This window comes from Sorex araneus, chromosome 6 (assembly GCF_027595985.1).
Source record: "Sorex araneus isolate mSorAra2 chromosome 6, mSorAra2.pri, whole genome shotgun sequence".
Lineage (NCBI taxonomy): Eukaryota > Metazoa > Chordata > Mammalia > Eulipotyphla > Soricidae > Sorex > Sorex araneus.
The window spans coordinates 74,585,947-74,607,904 of record NC_073307.1 but is presented as its reverse complement, the minus strand read 5'-3'; the positions used below and the strand labels follow the sequence as shown (position 1 = coordinate 74,607,904).

General features: G+C 47.3%; 1 protein-coding gene across 4 annotated transcripts in view; it reads left to right on the top strand.

Moving 5' to 3' along the window:
- The first annotated feature begins 4,336 nt into the window (after window positions 1–4,336).
- ZNF18 (zinc finger protein 18) overlaps window positions 4,337–21,958 on the top strand; it is a 45,788-nt gene continuing 28,166 nt past the window's right edge. For 2 of the 4 annotated variants that reach the window (XM_055141706.1, XM_055141702.1), the window contains exons 1-4: window positions 12,485–12,522; window positions 16,721–17,199; window positions 19,831–20,020; window positions 20,423–20,514. In XM_055141706.1, the coding sequence (XP_054997681.1) occupies window positions 16,813–17,199; window positions 19,831–20,020; window positions 20,423–20,514 (669 nt within the window). In that variant the 5' untranslated portion in view covers window positions 12,485–12,522; window positions 16,721–16,812. Of the gene's footprint in view, window positions 4,809–5,142; window positions 5,440–12,484; window positions 12,523–16,720; window positions 17,200–19,830; window positions 20,021–20,422; window positions 20,515–21,958 lie in introns of those variants that run through there. The other 2 variants (XM_055141703.1, XM_055141704.1) reach the window with 2 other exon arrangements.

The window sequence follows — 21,958 nt, the reverse complement described above, 5'->3', positions numbered from 1 at the left end:
ACATAGTACACAATATAAATAAAACACCAATTCATGATTGAAAAAACATAAAACTCATAGCAAGCGTTGTTTAATCTGATCAGAATGAGAAATTTTTCTTTTTTTTTTGCTTTTTGGGTCTCACCCGGCTATGCTCAGGGGTTACTCCTGGCTTTGCACTCAGGAATCACTCCTGGCGGTGCTCAGGTGACCACCAGATGGGATGCTGGGAATTGAACCCGGGTTGGCCACATGCGAGGCAAATGCTCTACCCGATGTGCTATCGCTCCAGCCCCAGTTGTTCCTCTTTAAAAATGACTATGTCCTTACCACAATCATAAAATAGAATGAGGATTTTCCCTCCGAAGTTAATGGTTGCAAGGGTGAATTTTGGGACTTTATGAGTTCCTGAATCTGGATACTAAATTTTGTCCATAGATTTGTATCTGTGTCTTTCTTGAGAAAAGTTATGTTTTTATTAGTTTCACAAAGGGGTCTCTGGCTCAATTACATGGTTTGAATTTCTTTTATCTTATTTAAATGTTGATCAACTAAGAAGTGACTAGTAAAAATGCATCATATTTCTTTCCAAACAGCTTGCTTCATTCACTTTCTTGTTTTTTTTTTTGGTTTTTGGGTCACACCTGGCGATGCACAGGGCTTACTCCTGGCTCTGCACTCAGGAATTACTCCTGGCGGTGCTCAGGGGACCATATGGGATGCTGGGATTTGAACCCGGGTCGGCCGCGTGCAAGGCAAACGCCCTACCCGCTATGCTATCACTCCAGCCCCATTCATTCACTTTCTTGAAAGCAACCCACCGTGGTGTTGATAGTAATATCCGTCAGGTATTTCTCTAGATGATCCTGATAAATTGTTTGTTAATCTCTGCTTAGGAACTCATAAAGCAATTTGTTGTTATACAAATAAATTCGTGTAACGAATTATATAACTGCAGAGAGTCTCTTGCCCACACGCCTGGCTGTCTTCCCTGGGGCCCCTCAGAGGGGATGGGCTCCAGCTTCCCTCCCCACCCCAGCAGAGCTCCCGGTGGCTGAAGACCACCGGAACCTAGCTGCAGTCATGCTGGAGGCCCCTCTCCACACGTTCAGACAGGCCTCATGCATGAAGGTACAGGCAGAGGAACCCAGGTGTGTGTAATCCCATCAATGGCCAACATCCAGAGACTTAAAAGCAAGCTCTCAGAAGCTCTCAGATATCTTGTAGCCTCCTTCTCTCTCTGGGAGAAACTCGCAAGCTTCTGAGAGTTTCCTGCCCACATGGGACAGCCTTGCAAGCTTCCCATGGTGTATTCATATGCTAAATCCAGTAACAAGCTGGATCCCATTCCCCTGACCCTGAAAGAGCCTTCAGTGCAACATCATTGGGAGGGCCAAGCTGAGAGAGACTTCTAAGATCTCAGAGAAAGGACGAATGGAGAGGTTAACTGAGCCGGCTCGAGAAATCGATGTTTAATGGGATTTCGTGGTCGTGATTGTGACAAATAAATTTGGAATAACGATCAAAGTTTCAACCAGGTTAAGTTGAAATAATTGTTTTCACACACTGACTCTTGGAGTCTAGTACCTACAAAACCAGGTTGAATCCCATTTCCGCTGCTCAGTTTTTTTGATATGTAGTGACATCTCTCTCCTCAAGCTTTGTTTATCCAAAGGAGGTATCTCAATTGCTCTAAACTTAGGGTAGGATACTTTATCAGAATGCAAAATCCTTGTTTGAATGATACCCAGTTTGTCAATTGCCTAAAGTCCAACACACATAGGATTCACACTTAACTCCAAGCCTCTGAGATTCTGACACAATGTTTCTATTAAGAATTTAGTATGAAGAGGCGCTCCCATACCAAGCCAATCTGATTTCATCCCAGGCTGAATTCATTTGGGCCACACTGGAGGGGGCGCGGATAGCTCACTCCCAGCCCAACAGAGTCCCCACAGCTGCAAACCTTCCCAACCACCACCATGGTCATGGCAGTTCTCCGCCGGCTCGGCACGAGTACACATGAGAATGAATCTACTGAAAACCTCAGGTATGTGGATTTTGTGAGGGAAATCTCCAAGCCCACACCAAGTCGGGAGTGGGCCACCTCTTCTCATCTCCCTGTTCTTCCAGAAGCCTGGTGGTCATGTCCACAAACTGCCTCTGGGTGCAGAAACTCATAAATTCATTCATGGCCATGATCTGGAAACTCACAAACAAACCTCTGGAGAGAGCAACAAGCTGCAGAGCTGCATTTAGCTCCAGCTGGATCACCCTGTTTAAAATTGTAGCATTCCTAGAGCTCTGTGCACTGATGAACCAAGAGTAGCACACCGCATTTGATGGGGCGTAAAATAGAAGGCAACTGACCCCAATAAAAAAAAAAATTAGCACACAAGTCTCAGCCTGTAACAACGTGTTAGTAATCTCTTATTACTAACAGCTTAATGGCTCCAAGATAGAAGCAACAATTTTCATACAGTTTCCTTTAAGGACACCCCTCTGGATCGTATTTAGCAATCACTCTTAACAAGCAAGACAAAACAAATTACTTAGGATTTGCCTTTGGGCAGGCTTGGGTGGTGGTGGGAGGGTGCAATGGTGGTGGGTTTGGTGTTAGAATATTGAATGTAATGAATTATTGTAAACAACCTTATACAAATAAAATTAAAAAATTTAAAAAATGAATATAGTATGAAATGACTCTAAGGTTGAGGATGGAAGACTTGGAAATGAATATGAAGCAGGCTGAAGTGACAGTGCAGCAGGTAGGGTAGGGCATTTGCTGAGCCAGGGGATGTCTTGGCATTCCATACGGTTTCCCTCCTTCCGCCAGCCGCCCCCCAGCACTGCCAGGAGTAATTTCTGAGTACAGAGCCTGGAGTAAAGCCCTGGAGTAAATATACTTTCATTTGGCCGGCGGCAACCATACTCAGCACGAGGAACAGGCATACTCAGTGTCACGTGCTGGGAACATTTTTAAAATAACGAATTTTGAAAAACTCACTCATGTCTCATTTATATTGAATGTTCTATCTGATTAGGTTTGTTCTTTTTACATGCACGGCATCATTATTACATTTAGTTATTAATTCACACTTAAACAGTATCTATAATATTTTCTAATAAAAAGCCACTATTCCCTTTCTAAGGATAAAACACACTTGGTACATAGGCCAATTCAGATTTTCCCTTTATATTTTCTTAATTCTCTTCACTTTTACTAAACTTGAAAAATTTAGAATTTTATGTATTTTATGACAAATCTAAAAGGTATTAGCACTGAATTGTTCTTTACATTTCTATACCGCTAAAATATTGTCAACCTATTTTTTCATTAAGTTTTGTGGAATTTCAGACTAGGGTCGATTCACTTGTATGCATGTAGGTGTCACCACTTTCACAAAGAATAGAATATGTGGAAGAAGTAAAAAGAAACATCATAAGAGGAAAACAAATAGTCAAAGTCATCGAATCTGAAAATTTTGTCTACTGAGCTGAGAAAATTTGGGGTGGGGGCAGTGGGAGGGGCCCTGTGGTTCTTGAGACACTGGTGGAGGGGAGCAGGCCCTCTGGTGACGGGCTCATGCTGGAATGACGCACTCTTGAAAAACGCGATTAGCAGTATCGTAAAACCAAGTACCCCAGTAAACACAGAGAGAGAGAGAGAGAGAGAGAGAGAGAGAGAGAGAGAGAGAGAGAGAGAGAGAGAGAGAGAGAGAGAGAGAGAGAGAGAGAGATGAAAGGTAGTGGAGAGAGGGAAGGAGAGTGGAGGGAGAAGGTAGAGTGGGGAAGGAGGAGGGAGGAGGGAGAGTGTGGAGAGTGGAGGGAGGAGGAAGAGTCGGTAGAGCGGAGGGAGGAGGGAGAGTGGAGGAAGGAGGGATTAGGGAGAGAGGAGGGATAGTGGGGAGAGAGGAGGGAGGAGGCAGAGTGGGGAGGCGGAAAGAGGAGGGAGAATGGAGAGAGTGGAGGGAGAAGGGAGAGTTGGGAGAGTGGAGAAGGGAGGGAGAGTGGGGAGGCAGACGGAGGAGGGAGAGTGGGGAGAGCGGAGGGAGGAGGGAGAGTGGGGAGAGCGGAGGGAGGAGGGAGTGTGGAGAGTGGAGGGAGGAGGGAGAGTGGGGAAGTGGAGGGAGGAGGGAGAGTGGGGAGAGCGGAGGGAGGAGGGAGTGTGGAGAGTGGAGGGAGGAGGAAGAGTGGGGAGAGCGGAAGGAGGAGGGAGAGTGGGGAGAGCGGAGGGAGGAGGGAGAGTGGGGAGAGCGGGAGGAGGGAGAGTGGGGAAGGGAGAGTGGGGAGCGGAGGGAGGGAGGCGGGGGGGGGGGGGCGCGCTGTGTCCGTGGGGGCGGGGCTGGGGCCCAGGCCGGGTGTCGCGGGGGCGGGCCGGAGCCGGGCGGGCAGAGGCGCAGCGGGACCCGGGGAGGGCGCACTGCCGACCGCCGCTGAGCGGGGGCGCGGTGGTAACGGGGTCGTCCGTAGCCTCGCAGCACGGGGCTGGGCCCAGAGACAAGGCGCGGCGGGCGCTGCCGAGGCCTGGCCGGAGCCGGGAGGAGGCGGCGGCTCGGCCCGCGGCCGTCGGATAAGGTGCCTGGCACCACGGGCGCTGCCCAGAGCCGCCGCCGCCTCCGCCGGCCCCGCCCCCACCCCGCCCGTCACTCCGTCCCGCCCGGGGGGCGCCGCGGCCAATAGAACCCTCCGCCCGCGTGCCGGCCCCGCCCAGGAGCACGCGGCCAATAAGAGCCTTCGCCTGAGTTCCGGCCCCGCCCCGGCCCGTCACCCCGCCCCGCCCCGCGCGCGCGGCCCTGCTTCCGGAAGCGCGGAGCGGAGCTGGCCAGGTGAGCGCCCGCGGCAGTGCCGGTCCGGGCCCGCGTCGGTCAGCGCGGGCTGGGCGGGGGCTGGGCCGGGCTCAGGTGGCGGGGCCGGGCCGGCGGGCTCTGGCCTGGGCGTGGCGGCTGCGTGCGCGTGGCCCTCCTCGACGCCGGGCCGGAGCTTGCGGGCCGCGCTGCCCCCGAGCTCAGGGACCGGGCCGGGCACGGGGTCTGCCCGCCGGCCGGGGGCCCCAGGGGGCCGGGCACGGGGTCTGCCCGCCGGCCCGGGTGCTGGAGCAGGCGCCGTCCGGGCTGCAGTGAGCGTTCAGTGCGAGGTCGGGCTGTCCCGGGTGCGGGAGGGCCGCGGGCGGGTCGGGCCGTCCCGGGTGCGGGGCCGCAGCTAGGGGGGCGCCGCCCGGACGGAGGCGCGGCCGGCGGGTGGGACACTGGGGCCGGGGGCCGCTGTGGCGAGACGCACCTGGTAGGACTTTCGGCGGGGACTTGCGGGTGGTAGACAGGAGCGCTGGAGAGTGCTCGCTGGAGAGTGCTCGGGTCTGGAGATCCGGAGACGTGACCCTTGGCCGCAGAGCAGCCTTTTGTTTTAGCTTAAGTTGGTCTGAAGACGGCAGAGACACAGGACTCAGGAGCGTAACTAAAGGTAGATTTAGGAAAGGTTTTTGCCAGTTACAGATGTTCAGTAAGCCACAGTGCGTGTGCATGTGTACCTGCCTGCATGTATGATTTAAAATAAAACTTGCTTTAGTAAAAAAAGCACACAAACTATAAGTTTATAATCTTAATTCTTTTGATAACAGGAGCAGATTTTCATGAAGTCATTGGGATAGAAACCCACAAACCCCCTTTATTTTAAATTACTTTATAGTAATTTAATTTTGAGTATTGTATTTTTATTACTATGTGAAAGTATAGTTTAAGTTTTGAATATTTTATAAGATCTATTTTTCCTAAATATCCTTTTCATTTCAGGAAACCAAATACATTTGAATAAGTCTATTAATATATATCTCGCTATCAAAACTTGTTACTTGAAATCAAGTTAAATATATTTAGAACATAAAGGATACCGGTGTATATGTTTGAATATATATTAAGAATTTAAACACTTGAAGCTGTTCATTTACCTCGAAGCAGTGCTTTTTTCTGTTTTATGCATATTTTTATATGGTTTTTGTGTGTGTGAAAAGTGCTTTTATCATTCCATAAAAAATATTTTCATTTTTTTTTTTTTTTTTAGCTGTGGATTTCAGAGTGTTTTATTTGTCTGCGGTACCCTTTGTGCTGTGCAGGGAGCCCGTGCTTCTGCCGCGCTGAGCATGTACCCCAGCCCACGGAGCTCTCGCTCCTGCCCAAATGGCTTTTTCCCCCCTTTTGTTTTGGGGTCATACTTGACAGTGCTCAGGGCTTACTCCTGCCTCTGTGCTCAGAGGCAGGTGCTGGGGAGTGAGTGACCCAGGGCTGGTCGTATACGAGGCAGGTGCCCTGCCCCCTGCACAGTCTCGTCAGTGCCCCAAGAATATTTTTAAAAATATTTTACTAGATTGGAATTTCCTAGATACACTGTCAATTGATTTAATGGCACTGCAGTCAGAAAACTTAGGCATTTGAAACGTAGTAATGCACACGATTGTTCTGGCTCTTGCCAACGCTCTTGAAATCAGTGTGTATTCTGCTTTGTTGTCTTTTCCAACTTTGATTTGGGACCACACTTCACGGAGCTGTGGGGCTAGCCCCTGGCTGATCTTGGGGCTCACTCCTGGGGGTCCCCTGGGGACTGCGGGCCCGGGTTGGCGCTGGGCTCTCCTGTGCTCCGTGTCTCCCGAGTGGCTGAGCCTGGCTGGGCCCTGCGGGTGTGTCCGCTCTCCCCACAGCGCGGTTGCAGTTCAAGGGAGGCCTTGGCTGGTAGTGGCATTTTCTGTATGCTTGGCAGCTCTTCGGTGGGGGTTTTCCCGGGATGTGCAGGCCCTGGGGCCCGTCCCGGCCGTCCTGGTGGCCTCGTGTTTGTTTCACAGGATGGAGCGCAGGGCCTAGCTCTAGCACTCAGCCGTCTCTTTGGCCACTGGTGTTTTGGGGACCACTTGTCCTGTCCAGTTACTGAGAGGAAGGTATTCAGATGGCTGATATAACCCACGTGTGTCCCTTAATTAATACTTGTTTGTTGGGGGCACACACTGCAGTGCCCAGGCCTTCCTTCTGGCTGAGTGCTTGGTGGCCGAGGGCCAGCAGGGCCCGGGGACTGAGCAGCGTCTCTGCATGCCTAGCGACACTGTCCCCCGCCCTGTTTCTCAGATGGAGTGTGTCCCTCAGTCTGCATGGAGGGCAGAGACACATGCACACACAGGTTTGCACACATATAAATGTAATACGTTTGGTTGTTTTGTGTTTCAGATGATTCTGTCTGTATTTCATAATAATTCCTCATTTCTCTTGAAATCTACTTTGTTAAATCCTAATATAGCTACACTAATGATATTTTTTGGTAAAATGACATTTTGATTATGTAATATTTTCTTTTTCCTTCTGGTTTTGGAGTCTCTTAGCCAGATACTAATATAGCCATATCAGATTTCAAATGCCTTATTTGCATTGAATATGTTTTTTCTTTATCATTTTTATTTCCAGACTATGCCATTATTACATAGGCAGTATATGGTTGCATCTTGCTTTATAAAATCTGACACTATTTTATTTATTTATTTATTTTGAATGTATTTATTTTTTAATTAGTGAATCACCATGAGGGCACAGTTACAGATTTATACATTTTCGTGCTCATGTTTCCCTCATACAAAGTTTGAGAACCCATCCCTTCACCAGTGCCCATTCTCCACCACAAATAAACCCATCATCCCTCCCACCCACCCCCATCCTATCTCCCCCCACCCCACCCTGCCACTGTGGCAGGGCATTACCTTCTGTTCTCTCTCTCTAATTAGGTGTTGTGGTTTGCAATAGGGGTGTTGAGTGGCCATTGTGTTCAGTCTCTAGTCTACATTCAGCACACCCTTGCCCGGAGTGGCCTCCAACCACATTTTACTTGGTGATCCCTTCTCTATCTTAGTTGCCCTCTCTCCAGAATGTGAGGCCAGCTTCCAAGCCATGGAGTCAACCTCCTGGTACCTATTTCTATTATTCTTGGGTGTTAGTCTCCTACTCTGTTATTCTATATTCCACAGATGAGTGCAATCTTTCTATGCCTGTCTCTCTCTTTCTGACTCATTTCACTTAGCATGATACTCTCCATGCTTATCCACTTATATGCAAAGTTCATGACCTCATTCTTTTCTAACAGCTGCATAGTATTCCATTGTATAGATGTACCAAAGTTTCTTCAGCCAGTCATCTGTTCCAGGGCACTTGGGTTTTTTCCAGATTCTGGCTATTGTAAATAGTGCTGTGATGAACATATAAGTGCAGATGTCTGACACTATATTAGAATACAAAAAAATGGGGTCTTTCTCCCCCCATTTTGTTCTCTTTCTCTCCATTTGATCAGTCTTTTTGTTCTTCTCTTGCTACTTTCTTGTCACATTTTGAGATACTGAGAGGGTCTTTTAAAAAATTTTATTTTAGTACTTCTTTATTGGCTTTTAGTGTTTTAATTTTTAAATTTTTTTAGTTTTGGGCCACACTCAGCAGGGATTACTCCTGGCTCTGCACTCAGGAAACCCTGTGGGATGTTGAGGAATGCACCCAGGTTGGCTGCCTGCAGGACAAATGCCTACCTACTGTGCTATTGCTCCAGCCCCTTTTTGATGTTAAAATGTATTCCTCTTGGTATACTGTCTTTGTAGCCAGCAGTATTCATCCTGAAATTATTCAGTCAACTCTAATGTTTTTGTTTTAATGCTTTTAAGTACCATTTTACACACCCTGTTGCCTGTCTCTATACACATTCACACTGCCCTGTTGTTGCCTGACACTGCCACTAACTTCCCGCTTTTTTTTTTTTTTTTGGCTTTTGGGTCACACCCGGTGATGCACAGGGGTTACTCCTGGCTTTGCACAAGGAATTACTCCTGGCGGTGCTTGGGGGGACCATATGGGATGCTGGGAATCGAACCCGGGTTGGCCGCGTGCAAGGCAAATACCCTTCCCGCTGTGCTATCGCTCCAGCCCCCCACTTCCCACTTCTTAATTATCAGTTCATAAATATAATAATAGATTCATTCCACTTTTTTTGTTTGTTCTTTTGAGCTTACCTGGTGGTGTGCAGGGCTTATTATGATTGACTCTGCACTCGGGAGCACTCCTGGCGGTGCTCAGGAGCCCACGTGGGGTACTGGGGACTGGGCCGGGCTTTACACATACAAGGCAAAGATCGTGCCATCTCTCAGCCCCTAATTTCATTTTCTTAAAAATAGTTTCATTTAGTGCTGTAGATAGAATGTTATGTTTTACATGTGACCAGTGTGTGCATTACTGAGCTCTTTTGCATTCTTTATGTACTGATTTTGAAATCTGTTTTGCATCTCTTACTCCGTGCATGCACAGTTCAGAAGTCAGCTTTCCAGAGCTCAGTGAGGCTACATGTAGCTCCTTGGAGCCAGTGGCTGTCTTAATCACACAGTGAGCACTTGCACAAGTCAGTGACAAATATTCTTTTCAAATTCATAGATCAAAATTCCGCTAATGAATCCATCTATTTTCCCTCATCCAATTTTCAGAGCAAAATAACTGTGTGTGGTGAATTCATTTTATTTATCCCTTTCATGTCTTTAAAAAATTTTAGCCTATTTTTCCCCAGCCGGGCCACGCCAGTGATACTGAAGCTGGTGTTGTGGGCCTGGTGTCCCCAGGCTCAGCCCGTGGGGGCTTGGCATGGGGTTTGAGATAAGGTCTGGGCCTGACGTGTGCCCCACTCATTTGAGCCATGTCCATGCCCCTACCTTTTACTTAAGTTCTACTTAATTTTTTCCTAACAGTCGGTTGGCTGTTGTTTTCCTTCCAGCATTTCTTTAGGCACTGTGATTGTCTCAGACGTACCGTGCTTCCATACCGCACCCAGCGCCAGTGTGGCAGCTGCCCCTGTGTCTGGAGGTCCTTTCCTACAGCCCCTTCCCCATCTCTGCAAGTTCACTTCTGTCGGCCAGCTCTTAGGGCCAGTCAGGTGACTTTAAGGAAGTTAGAAGAAACCAATTGTGTATTTTAAATAAAATATAAATCCATCATTTTTAATTTCTCGAGATCTTTATTTAGATCTGAGTTTGCCTTAAACAGGAATAATGTCTTAGCATTTCTTGTGCAAGTAACTGGTGACAAATTCTTCTAGTTTATTTATCTGAAAAATGTCTAATTAATTTTGGCACTATCAGTGGTGCTTGGGGCGGTCTCAGCGTGTGCTTGGCTGCCCAGGGAATGCAGTGTTGGAGTCGGGCCTGGGGTCCCACATGCAGGCCAGGTGCTTAAACTCTGAGCCATCTCCCTGGCTCCCCAAATATGTTCATGATTTGTATAATTTTCTGCTGGGTGGCACATTCTGACTTTATGCTTTTTCTGGAGTATGGGTTTGTGTTCTTTGTTGTGCTGGCAGCACTTGCTGCTCCTGGTAGCCTGCTTGCTGCTGGCGGGGGCGGGGACGTGGTCACTCCTGGTGACACTCAGGGACTAGATTTGCTTCTTTTTTAAGTTTCTGTTTCTTGTTGGAAAATTCCTCCTCTTTCATTAAGAATACATACGTGCACGTGCACACACACACACACACACACACACACACACACACACACACAGAGGCACACACACACATGGGATTGGAGCAATACTGAAGTGAGCAGGATACTTGCCTTGCACGCAGCTGACCTGACTTTGAGCCCCAGCATTCTCTCTGGTCCCCTGAGCGCCAGTAGGAGGAAGTCTTGAGCACCACTGGTGTGGCCCCCAAACAAAACCAAACATATATATATATATAGCACAGCGGTAAGGCGTTCGCTTTCACGCGGCCGACCCGAGTTTGACTCCTCCTTCCCCTCCGAGAGCCCGGCAAGCTACCGAGAGTATGGAGCCCTCGCGGCAGAGCCTGGCAAGCTCCCCGTGCGGATTGGATATGCCAAAAACAGTAACAATAAGTCCCTCAATGAGAGACGTTACTGGTGCTCTCTCGAAATAATCGATGAGCAACGGGATGACAGTGACAGTGACACACACACACACACACACACACACACACACACACACACACACTCTTTTTTTATTTGATTTTGGGGCCCTACCAGGCCAGTGCTTGGGGCTCCTCTGGGTGAGTCCTGTTGGCTCCCTGGGGATTATGTGCCAAGCCATATGCTGGTCAGGTGCTGGTCAGCCATAGGCAAGGCAAGTGCCTTCATCTTGATGCTTCTTTCCAGTTCTTAAGGCTGTAGGTGTATAGGGTTTTGGAGCACCGGGGGGTGGGAGGGCTAGTGTTTGTGCCCTACCTGGTGATGCTCAGGGCTTATTTACTCCTGGCTCTTTCTCAGGAATAACTCCTGGCAAGCTCGGGGGACTCTATGGGATGCTGGGAATCAAACCCAGTTGACCATGCACAAGGCAAACATGTTACCCATCTAGCTCCTAAGGTTATATTTTAAAATTTATTTTTATACTTAAAAAATAATTTAAGGATGTAATTCAGATGATAATAAATGTATTTGGATATGTAGTTATTGTACAATTGTCTATTTTATAATTATTTTTTAAATTTTAATTTATCAAAGCGCCATGATTTACAAAGTTATTCCTGGTTGGGCTTTGGACACGAAATGCCCCGGCACGGCACTGATCCTGCCGCCAGCGTGAGCTTCCCTCCCCCAGCGTCCCGTTTCCACCCTCTCCGCAGACACCCCGGGCTGTAGTCGGCCGTGGCGACAAAACCTGTTTAAGTTTGGTTGTTAAAGTTTGGGTCTCATGTTTGATTTTTTTTTTTTTTTTTTGCTTTATGCTTTTGGTTTTGGGCTACACTGAAAGGGCTTGGGGTTGCTCCCAGCAGTGCGAGGTGTATGTGTGTGTTGGCATGCGATGCCAGGGATCAAACTCAGTCCTCCTCCTTTCAAAGTGTGCATGCACATAGGCACACTGTTTTTCTTTTAGTTCTTGGGCCAGGTTGAAGTTAGTTCTCTTGATTTATTTTTCTTGTTGGATTAGCACATTTTCCTGTTTCTTTATTCATCTAGTAATTTGGGTTACACTCTTGATGTTATGGACACACACTATACACACTATATAGAGCAAAGGGCTCCGTTATTTTCCTCTAAAGACAGTTGACTTTTGCACTAGCAGTCAGTTTGGCTGCTGAATGCTCGTGTGTTTCCTTACTGGGACCCATTAATGGAAAGCCCAGTATTCTTTAATTGGATCAGACTAGACTGGTAGACTGTTCTCTCGATTGTATTGAGGCTTGGTTTTGGTTTCCTGTGGTAGGTTTAAAGTAGATCTTACTCTCGGACTAGTCTTCCAGATATTTAGGCTTCATGGAATCAAAACCCTTGGTATTGAGTCTTTGCATTCTCAGAAGTGGTCAGAACCTTCAGTGTCTTTCAGCACTGATTGGCCTTTTGTATCTTTTTGTTGCTGTAGTTCTTTACACTCTAATAGCTCCACTCTCTTAAACCTTGCATTGTTCCATACAGCATGATTGGAGGCCAGACTTGATCAAGAGCTCTCAGAAACCAATACAGACTTCCGTCTCCACCTCTACATCTCTCCTGTCTTCTACATGCCAACATCTCCCAAATCTGACCTCCTTCATTAGGTGAGACCTTTGAGCTCTCCTGAGCAACCGCCTCCCCCCCCTCACTTCTGGCAGTGCTTCGGGCCTTGTTGAGACCTGGGGATTGGATGTAGTTGCTGCTGGAAGCTTGCACCCTACCACCTGTATGACTTTTCTAGCCTATAGCCTATTTTTTTTTCTTGTTTTAGGAATTTGATTCTTGTCTGTTATTCACTGTCACTGTCATCCCATTGCTCATCGATTTGTTCAAGCGGGCACCAGTAACGTCTCTCATTGAGACACTTATTGTTACTGTTTTTGGCATATCAAATACGCACTGGGAACTTGCCAGGCTCTGCTGAGAGGGCTCGATACTCTCGGTAGCTTGCCAGGCTCTCCGAGAGGGGTGGAGGAATGAAAGGCAAACGTCCAACCGCTGTGCTATTGCTCCAGCCTGATATATATATGTATATATATATTATTTTGAAGTAAATAGATTTTATTTAGAGGTTTCTGAGGGAAGGAGGAAGGGATAAGTGGGAGAGAGATAGTAAGAATAACGCTCAAGAGAGATCGCGGGCTTCTCCAAGGGTGGAGGAAGCCGCTACACATAACCAAGCTTAAGACACAAAAGTATGAAAGCATGAAAGTACACATCTCAAGAGGGGAGATGCGGGCGACACATGTGCTCGGCCACGCGGGCGCAAGCAGCACATGGGCTCAGGCAGCATACGTGCCTCCAGCCCAATATTTGAAAAAAGTTACCTTACAGGTTTTACACAGTTTTGTAGTTATTTACAGGGCCAGTTTGTACTGCTAGTTAATCTGCTGTGACCATAAACAGAATTTCCAAACGTATTTTTGAGCACATACTAATTGCTGTGGTAGACTGTGTTCTGTCTGAATAGAAGAACAAAATACTGTATGAGAAGCCTGTACCCTTAAAAACATCCTTAAACAAGTTTTAAGCAACACGAATTGAACTGCCTGGGTCCATTTAAGTGCAGATTTTCTAATAAACATACAATGAAAACATACATACAGTATGTTACTATGAAGTTTTATATTTCGATTTGATTTTTTTAAAGAACATTTTATCTTCTTTTTTTCTTTTCTTTTTTGGGTCACACCCGGCGATGCACAGGGGTTACTCCTGGCTTTGCACTCAGGAATTACTCCTGGCAGTGCTCACGGAACCATATGGGATGCTGGGAGTCGAGCCCACATTTTATCGCGTGAAGTTTATTATGACTGTGGCATAGAATGCATACCAAGTGTCTGTTGACTGCTTTGTCATTAGGAAGAACTCTGGTCAAATGCAGGCTATTAGTGGTTAATTTTGGGGGAATCAAAAGTTACGTGTGGGGTCAGGGAGATTCCTCAGTGAGCCGAGGCACATGCTTTGCCTTTGGGGGCCTGGTTTGATCATTGGCACTGATTGCTCTATGAGCACCCCAAGCACTGAGCTAGGAACAGCACAGCACTGCCTGATGGGACCCAAAACCGGAAAGAGAATTTTCTGTGTGGACTCTGGTTCTCTGGATGTGGCGGCCTGCTTCTGGTTGCTCAGGGGTTCACGTAATGTTGGCTTAGTCTGTCTTTCCTCACTCTGTCAGTGTTTGAAATTTCTTTTCTGTGTTTAGAAAGTGTTTTTCTGGGCTGCCGAGAGAGCCCACGGGCTGGAGCCAACTCTGGGTCTGGCTGCGGGGCTGCCCCGGTAGCACTTGGTCCCCAGCACCGGCTGCGGGCCCTGAGATGGGAACCGAGCTCGCACCCCACTGTTGTGACGTAGAAGTCAAAATAATAGAGAAAAGTTTTCTAATATAGGATGAATATTTTGGCAAAAAGAATTGGAAGGCACTGCTATTACTATTTTTGATTTTATAAATGCTTTTTCAGCTTTTAGATTTAGGCACCGTGATTTAGAGTACAGTACTGGTGTTGCGTGCACACCACACCCCCTAGGGCGTCAGCACCTCTTAAACGAAAAAGGAGCTTGCAAGTTAAGAGGTCTGTACTGCTGTCTGATTCGGTCAGTCACCAAGGACTGATTTTCTAGATTTTTCTCAGTTAATATTAATGGAGGAATGATTAGCTCCTTCTTCCCCGCCTCCCACTCCCTTCTGTCTTTAGTTTCTTAACTTTAGCTCTTGTTTTTGTTTTTAGGCCTCACCCAGCAGTGTAAAAAAGTCAAGTAAAATAGAAATAATGCTTAAAAAATATCTTTTTAGGGATTGGAGAGATAATACAGCAGATGGGGCACTTGCCTTTTGCAGAGCTGACTGGGTTCAGTCCCTGGCTTCCTAGATGGTCTCCTGAGCACTGCTGGGAGAGCTAGGAAGTAACCCCGGAACATGACTAGGTGTTGCTGCAAAACCAAAGACAAAAGATGTCTTTCTTTTTGGGAGGCGGGAGGGTGCACACGCTGCAGTGCTCAGGGCTTATCCTGGCTCAGCCCTCTACAAGGCGAATGGCCTTCCTGGTATACGATCCTTATGGTCTGTGTTTGTTTGCCTGTTGGGGCCCGGACCCAGCGGTACTTCAGGCTTCCCCCTGGCTCTGCGCTTCGGGACTGACGGATGACTCCCCACAGGCTCACGGAGCATAGTGGGGCCTGGGGTGGAACGTGGGGAGGCGGAGAACTCCGACCTCCCTGCCCTCCTTTCCTCATATTGATGATCAGCCTCTGCCTGGTACGCACATTCGGGACAAGCGCTCCACCGAGCTCCGTTCCCTGTTCTTTTAGAAATACCAGTATTAACTTTGCATTCAAGTCTCTCATAGTTGTCTCAAGTGCCATCTCTTAAATTTTGGTCATTCATCATAAAATAGTGATTACTTTGTCTAAGGTTCTAGCAGTGTATTTGAATTAGTAGTCTAAGACCCCTTTACGTTCAGGTTTGAAATGTTCAGGTTAATTGGACTTCATAAATTTCAAACACACCAATTTCCAAGTCACACTCAAGACGGCCCTTAGAGAGAGGGTGTTTGCCTTGCATACGGCCTCCCTGGCTGGGTCAGTCCCCAGTGGTGACCCTTGAGCACAGACCGAGGAGTAAGCCTTGAGCACTGCCAGATGCATCCCAAAAACAAAAGCAAAAAGAGATCACTTAGAAATCTCATTGCATCCACAATGCCCAAAAAAAGGGGAGAGAGAGAGAGAGAGAGAGAGAGAGAGAGAGAGAGAGAGGGAGGGAGGGAGAGGGAGGGAGAGGGAGGGAGAGGGAGGGAGAGGGAGAGAGATGGGGGGTGATGGGAGGGAACCTGGGGACACAGGTGCTGGGAGACGTACACTGGTGGAGGGATGGGTGTTGGAACACTAAGACTGAAATCCAGGGACTGGAGCAATAGCACAGTAGATAGGTTGCTTTGCACTCGGCCTACCCAGGTTTGATTCCCAGCATCCCAGATGGTCCCCTGAGCACTGCCAGGGGTAATTCTTGAGTGCAGAGCCAGGAGTAACCCCAGTGCATCGCCAGGTGTGACCCAAAAAGCAAAAAAAAAAAAAAAGATTGAAATCCAATCATGAACAGCTTTGTTATGGTCTGTCTCATAGTGACTCAATATAAAAGTTTAAAAGGAAAAAGAAATTTCATTGCAGCTGTTGAGGAAGAGTTACTCTTTTTGTCTAACATCTTACGATACCATCTAATCAATTTATCATTGGTTCTTATTTATATGTGTCAGTGGCTTATTGAGCAGTATATCTGTTTGCAGACTTCTCTGAAGCGATAAAGAAGTGTTTTAAAGAAAAGCTGTCACCCTGGAAATTCATCTTGAGAATGCCTTATTTGCTCATTTCATTTTCCTATTCTGTTCCCAAACGTACTTGGCTTATTTTCCCCTTCTCAGAAAAGAAAAGAAAAATTACTTGGTACCTCCTGGAAACCCTCCTTTAGGTGAACAAAGTACCCTGCCATAGCACCCACATCTGCAACCCCTGTCCTGGGCTTACAGCACGCCCCCCTGCGTAGGGCAGTATCACTCCCATGGGGTAGGGCTGTTACAGACCTTTGGAGGTGAAGAGAGAATGTTGTAAAATGGTCTGGGTGTGGTGACAGCTTAGATATATCATTCGTGATTTGTGTTGTGATTTAAGATATGCAAACTAGAAGAATGTACCTATTGGTTTGAAGGGCTTGTGATTGACTCTGATGCTTCTCAGATTAGGCATGTGAAATTTTTCTTTCTGAAAAATGTTTTTCCCTCTGTTTGATACTCAGTTCCATTTTCCATGTAGCTTTCCTGTGCGCAGCTCTGTGAAGACCTGGTTCTCCCCAGAAGCAGCTGCTCCCAGGGCACTTCACCTTCGGGCGCTTGCCAAGCCAGACGATGCCCGTGGAGCCTGGGCAGGCCTTGGTCCTGCTGCCCCCGCTGGCGAAGGCAGGGGGCTCCCTGTTCCCTGGGCCAGATGCCACCCCTCACGGGCACCTTTCTAGCCCCGAAGCAGCACGGCAGCTGTTCAGGCAGTACCGTTACCAGGTGGTGTCCGGGCCGCAGGAGACCCTCCGGCAGCTCCGGAAGCTCTGTTTCCAGTGGCTGCAGCCCGAGCTGCACACCAAGGAGCAGATCCTGGAGATCCTGATGCTGGAGCAGTTCCTCACCATTCTTCCTGCAGAGATCCAGATGTGGGTGCGGAAGCAGAGCCCAGGCAGCGGGGAGGAGGCGGTGAGCCTGGTGGAGAGCCTGAAGGGGAATCCCCAGAGACTGTGGAATTGGGTAAGTGGTGGGGCTCAGCGCCTCTGGAGTCTTTGTGGTTTGTGCCTCAGTAGCCCCCTCATGTTCTACTGAAGGTGCTCTGGTTTTTGTTTCAGGAGTACAATATCCAATTGTGCTTGCTTGTTTTATGATACCATGGTCCTTCCTACACCAAATAGTTCTCTAATTATACCAACTGGGTACCCTCGAATTTAGTTCTGACACTAATTATCTAGCGTTGACTTTGAGAGTGTCACGGGAGCGCAGTCCTGCAATCCTGCCTCCGTTAGGTGCCAGTAGTGACAAACAGAGGTCACTTGCTCGTTGCATGTTCATGTCTGGCTGGTTTCGAGCTTTCCACTACTCCCTCTGCAAGTTCAGTAATTTGCCAGATTTTCTCCATAGACTTTGGAAAAACACATTTCTAGCCTTTGCCATTTTTTGGTTTTTGTTTTGGGTCACATCCAGCAATGCTCAGGGGTTACCTCTGGCGCTGCACTCAGGAATAACTCCTGGTGGTACTCTGGAACCATACGAGATACCGAAATTGAACCTAGGTTGGCTTCACTCAATGCAGATGTCCTACATCTTGTACCTCTCCTGCCTTTTTTACCAGTTTATTGTAAAGGAAATGATCTGGGCTGCTCAGATCGAAGAGACGGGAGCCTCCGTGCTGGCTGAGCATATCACCAGCACTTTATTTTATTTATTTTTTATTGATTCACCATGAGGTATAGTAATAAAACGTTCATGTTTGAGCTTCGATCATACAGTCATCAAACACCCATCCCTTCACCAGTGCATGTTTTCAACACCACCAAAATCCCAAGTATTATCCCCCCCAATTCTGCACCTCCCCCTGCCTGTGTGGCAGACAATTTGCACAATACTCTTTCTCTAGTTACCTTCTATATTTCAAGACCAGTTCCACCACCTCTCATACCTGCTGAAAATGCAGTGCTAGACAATATGTCTTGCATTGCTTGTGATGGATATGACATAATGTCGCATGGCTGCTCTTGCTCTAGGAATTCTAAAATTTTAATAATTAGGGTCTGGAGAGATGGCTGCAGCAAGTTGCTCAGAGCAAGATTCATTTGTGTTTCTGGATCATGGCCGTGTGGCAGCTTAAGTAGACGGTGGCCGGATGTGGCATCATCTCGGAGTCCCATCGGGGTGGGGGAAGGAGAAGGGCCCACTCCTCCCCTGGCCCGTGAGGCTGACATCTGCCTCCACCACCACTCGCACCTGGAGCTTGTCGCTGACTTCTAGAAAATGGCGGCCGCCGGGGCTCCTAGAGGGCAGGCGGAGGGACGGCACCTGCCCGTCTGGAGTGGCCCAGCAGAAAGGGCCTACGGCCAAGTCCAGGGCCATCTCTGCCGAAGGTTGCTCGGGTCCAAGATTTGTTTGTGTGTTCCATCACCAGCACTTTAATGTTTTCTTCCACCTTACAGACTCCCTACGCCCCTTAGTTTTTTTTTTTAAATTTTTTTTATTAGTTTATTTTTAATTAGAGAGTCATCGTGAGGGTACAGTTACAGATCCATACATCTTTGTGCTCATGCTTCCCCCATACAAAGTTTGATAACCCATCCCTTCACCAGTGCCCATTCTCCACCACCCGTAAACCCAACATCCCTCCCCCCCTCCCCAGTCCCGTCTCCCCCCACCCCACCCTGCCACTATGGCAGGGAATTCCCTTTTGTTCTCTCTCTCTGATTAGGTGTTGTGGTTTGCAATAAGGGTGTTGAGTGGCCATTGTGTTCAGTCTCTAGTCTACATTCAGCCCGCATCACCCTTCCCCCACATGACCTCCAACCACATTTTACTTGGTGGTCCCTTCCCTGAGTTACCCAGAATGAGAGACCAGCCTCCAAGCCATGGAAACAATCTCCTGGTACTTATTTCTACTATTCTTGCCTACGCCCCTTAGTTTAAGGAATTTTATAAATGTTTTATTACTAAATGTGGTTGATTAATCATTGGTTATTGGTAATTGACATGTCTGATTCCTGTCTTTATTTCTTCAGAACTTGAGCAGTGGTTCACAGTGGTTCAGACTTTCTAATAACCTGGTTTGTTATTTTATTTATTTTTTTTCTTTGGGTCACACCTGGTGATGCTCAGGGGTTACTCACGGCTCTGCACTCAGGAATTACTCCTGTTGGTGCTTAGGGGTCCATTTAGAACGCCGGGGATCAAACCCAGGTCTGCCGCATGCAAGGCAAATGCCCTCACTGCTGTGCTATTGCTCCGGCCCTTGGTTTTTTATTTGGGTCATCAGCTTCCATCCTTCAGGTGGCCAAGGGACTACAAAGGGCCGTCTCACTAGTTTAGAGTTAGTTATGATAGAAAAGATCTCACTGTAAATAACAAAGCATGCTGCTGTGTCTCTTACCCTCCAGAAAATTCTTGGGTTTTTAGAAACTCAGTGCCTATCGTCCTGGCCACAGAATAAGTATGTCTAGTTCTAATGATACACATAAGCAAGCTGCATACCTCATCTGCGCTAAACCTCTCTGAGTTTCAGTATGTTTTAGCCATTATGGATTGAAGGTAAGGATTTCATTTACAGAATGTTTAGGAAGTTGTCAGCTTTCAGAATATTTTCCTAACTGGATATTTTAGTAACTGCTGCTGTGTGTTCTCTAGATTAGCATCCAGGTTCTAGGACAGGAAGTCTTACCGGAGAAAGGGGAACCTGCCAGATACCAAGTTGGGCAAGTGGAACCGCAAGTTGAAGCAGTGCCTCAGGACCCGGGACTTCAGAGTTCGCCTTCCAGGTCTGGGAATCCCCTGGGCCACATTGTGAAAGAGGAGTCTGACCCGGAGCCCGGGCTAGGTGAGACACAGTTTCCACGTGGCTGTATGACTGGGGATTGTGCTCCTAAGAGTGAGTGTACAGATGGATGCTCCCAGATTGGACATTGCTGGAAAGGCTGAAAACAAGGTTCACCTACATGGGGCTGCCGTAATTTGAAGATTCAAAGTTTGCAGTTCAACTGCTTTGTAACTGAGTAACACTTTTGTATTTTATTTCTGAGGAAGGAAGTGAGAGAAAATATTGGTGCTACTGTTGGGAAGGGTGGAGGAGGGTGTTGGAGTCTGTTGGAAAGGTGAACATGTGATTTGGAACTGAGTAGTAGAGCAGGTGGTTGTGATCGGTCAGTACTGTCCTCTGTGCCCGCCTGGGAATGGGGAAGGAAGGTGACTGGGTTCTGCTAACTCCTGTGTCTCTCGTCAGTGGTGACTGCTCCTCAGCTGCCCGCGCAGCCAGGCGAAAGGCTCGCTAGGGACCAAGACTTCGGAGCCTCACTTCTCCAGGCAACTCCTCAGGTGAGCTGGGGGCCCTCTCCTGTCACTCCCGTGCATGAGGCTTGTGTGTGAGCAGTCGCGACTGTGGGCAGGGGAAGTGTTCTTGTAACTGGGATAGAGAGGAACTGCTCTCTCTGACGCTTAGCCCACTCTCGGGTACGGCTGCTTGCAAAGAGAACTGGTATAATATGTATGGGATGAAAACCAAGAATGTCTCCAAAAATACGTATGCTATGGATGTTGCTGTGAAGAGGTGATCTTATCTCCTTTTTAATTATCTTTGGATCATTCTAGTAAGATTTGGTTTGAGATTTTGAATAGTTGTATTTCAATAGCTGTATTTTTTTGAATAGTTGTGTTTGAATATTAATGTGACACAGTGGATTATTGCCTTTGCCCCTCATACTCACACACTTAATGGAGGTATGATTGACAGATAATAAACCACCCTTAATTAAAGTGTTCATGGAACTTGAAAATTTTTGGACATACACATATATACAACTATATTTACATGCATGTATTCATAGATAGAATATGAGTTCAGGCATATGAGTGTTTGAAATGATAGGCTTTATCTTTGTTTTCCTGTAATATAATTTGATTTTAATATTTTTTCACTAATCTTGAATAATGTTACTGTAATGTTAGTAGAGTTATTTTCTTCTTGGCTCTTGTGCTTGCATTTCATCGTACTACTTGGATTTATTTTGCCAAATTATTATTTTGCCAAATTTGGAAAAATTATATTTTCTGGGTCATACCTGGTAGTGCTCAGGGCTTATTTCTGGCTCTGTGCTCAGGGATCATTCCTGACAGTTCTGGGCTTGGGGAAGGGAAGCCGTGTGTAGTGCCAGGGATTGAATCTGGGTCAGCTACATGTGTGACAGAGTCTTTCACTTTTGTCCTAGCTCTCCATCCCCCAACTTGGAAAAAATTGGGACATTATTTCATTTTTTTTCTGTCTTCCTCCTGTACTTCAGGTCTCTTCATTCAGTTACACAGATTACTGATACCCTTTTATATTTATATTTTAAAATCTTTATTTTGGATGATTTCTGTTTGTGTATCTTCAGGGTAATTCAATATTTTCATCTTTTAATGTGCAGTTTTGTTTTGTTTGTTTTGGGGCCACACCCACAGATTCTCAGGGGTTACTCCTGGCTCTGCACACAGAGTCACTCCTGATGGTGTTTGGGAAGACCATGTGGGGCGCTGGACCCTCGGAGGCTGCTGCGAGGTGTCCCGTCTCTCCGCCTGTCACCTGCAGTTATAACCTCCAGTCCCAGCCCGTGTCTCTTTCATCTTGAGAGGTTGAACTGGGGCCTTATCATATCTTTGTATTTTTAAAAATTTTATTTATTTCTTTTTCTTTATGGGTCACACCTGGCGGTCCTCAGGGCACCATATGGAATGCCAAGAGTGAACCTGGGTCGGCAACGTGCAAGGCAAACGCCCTCCCTGC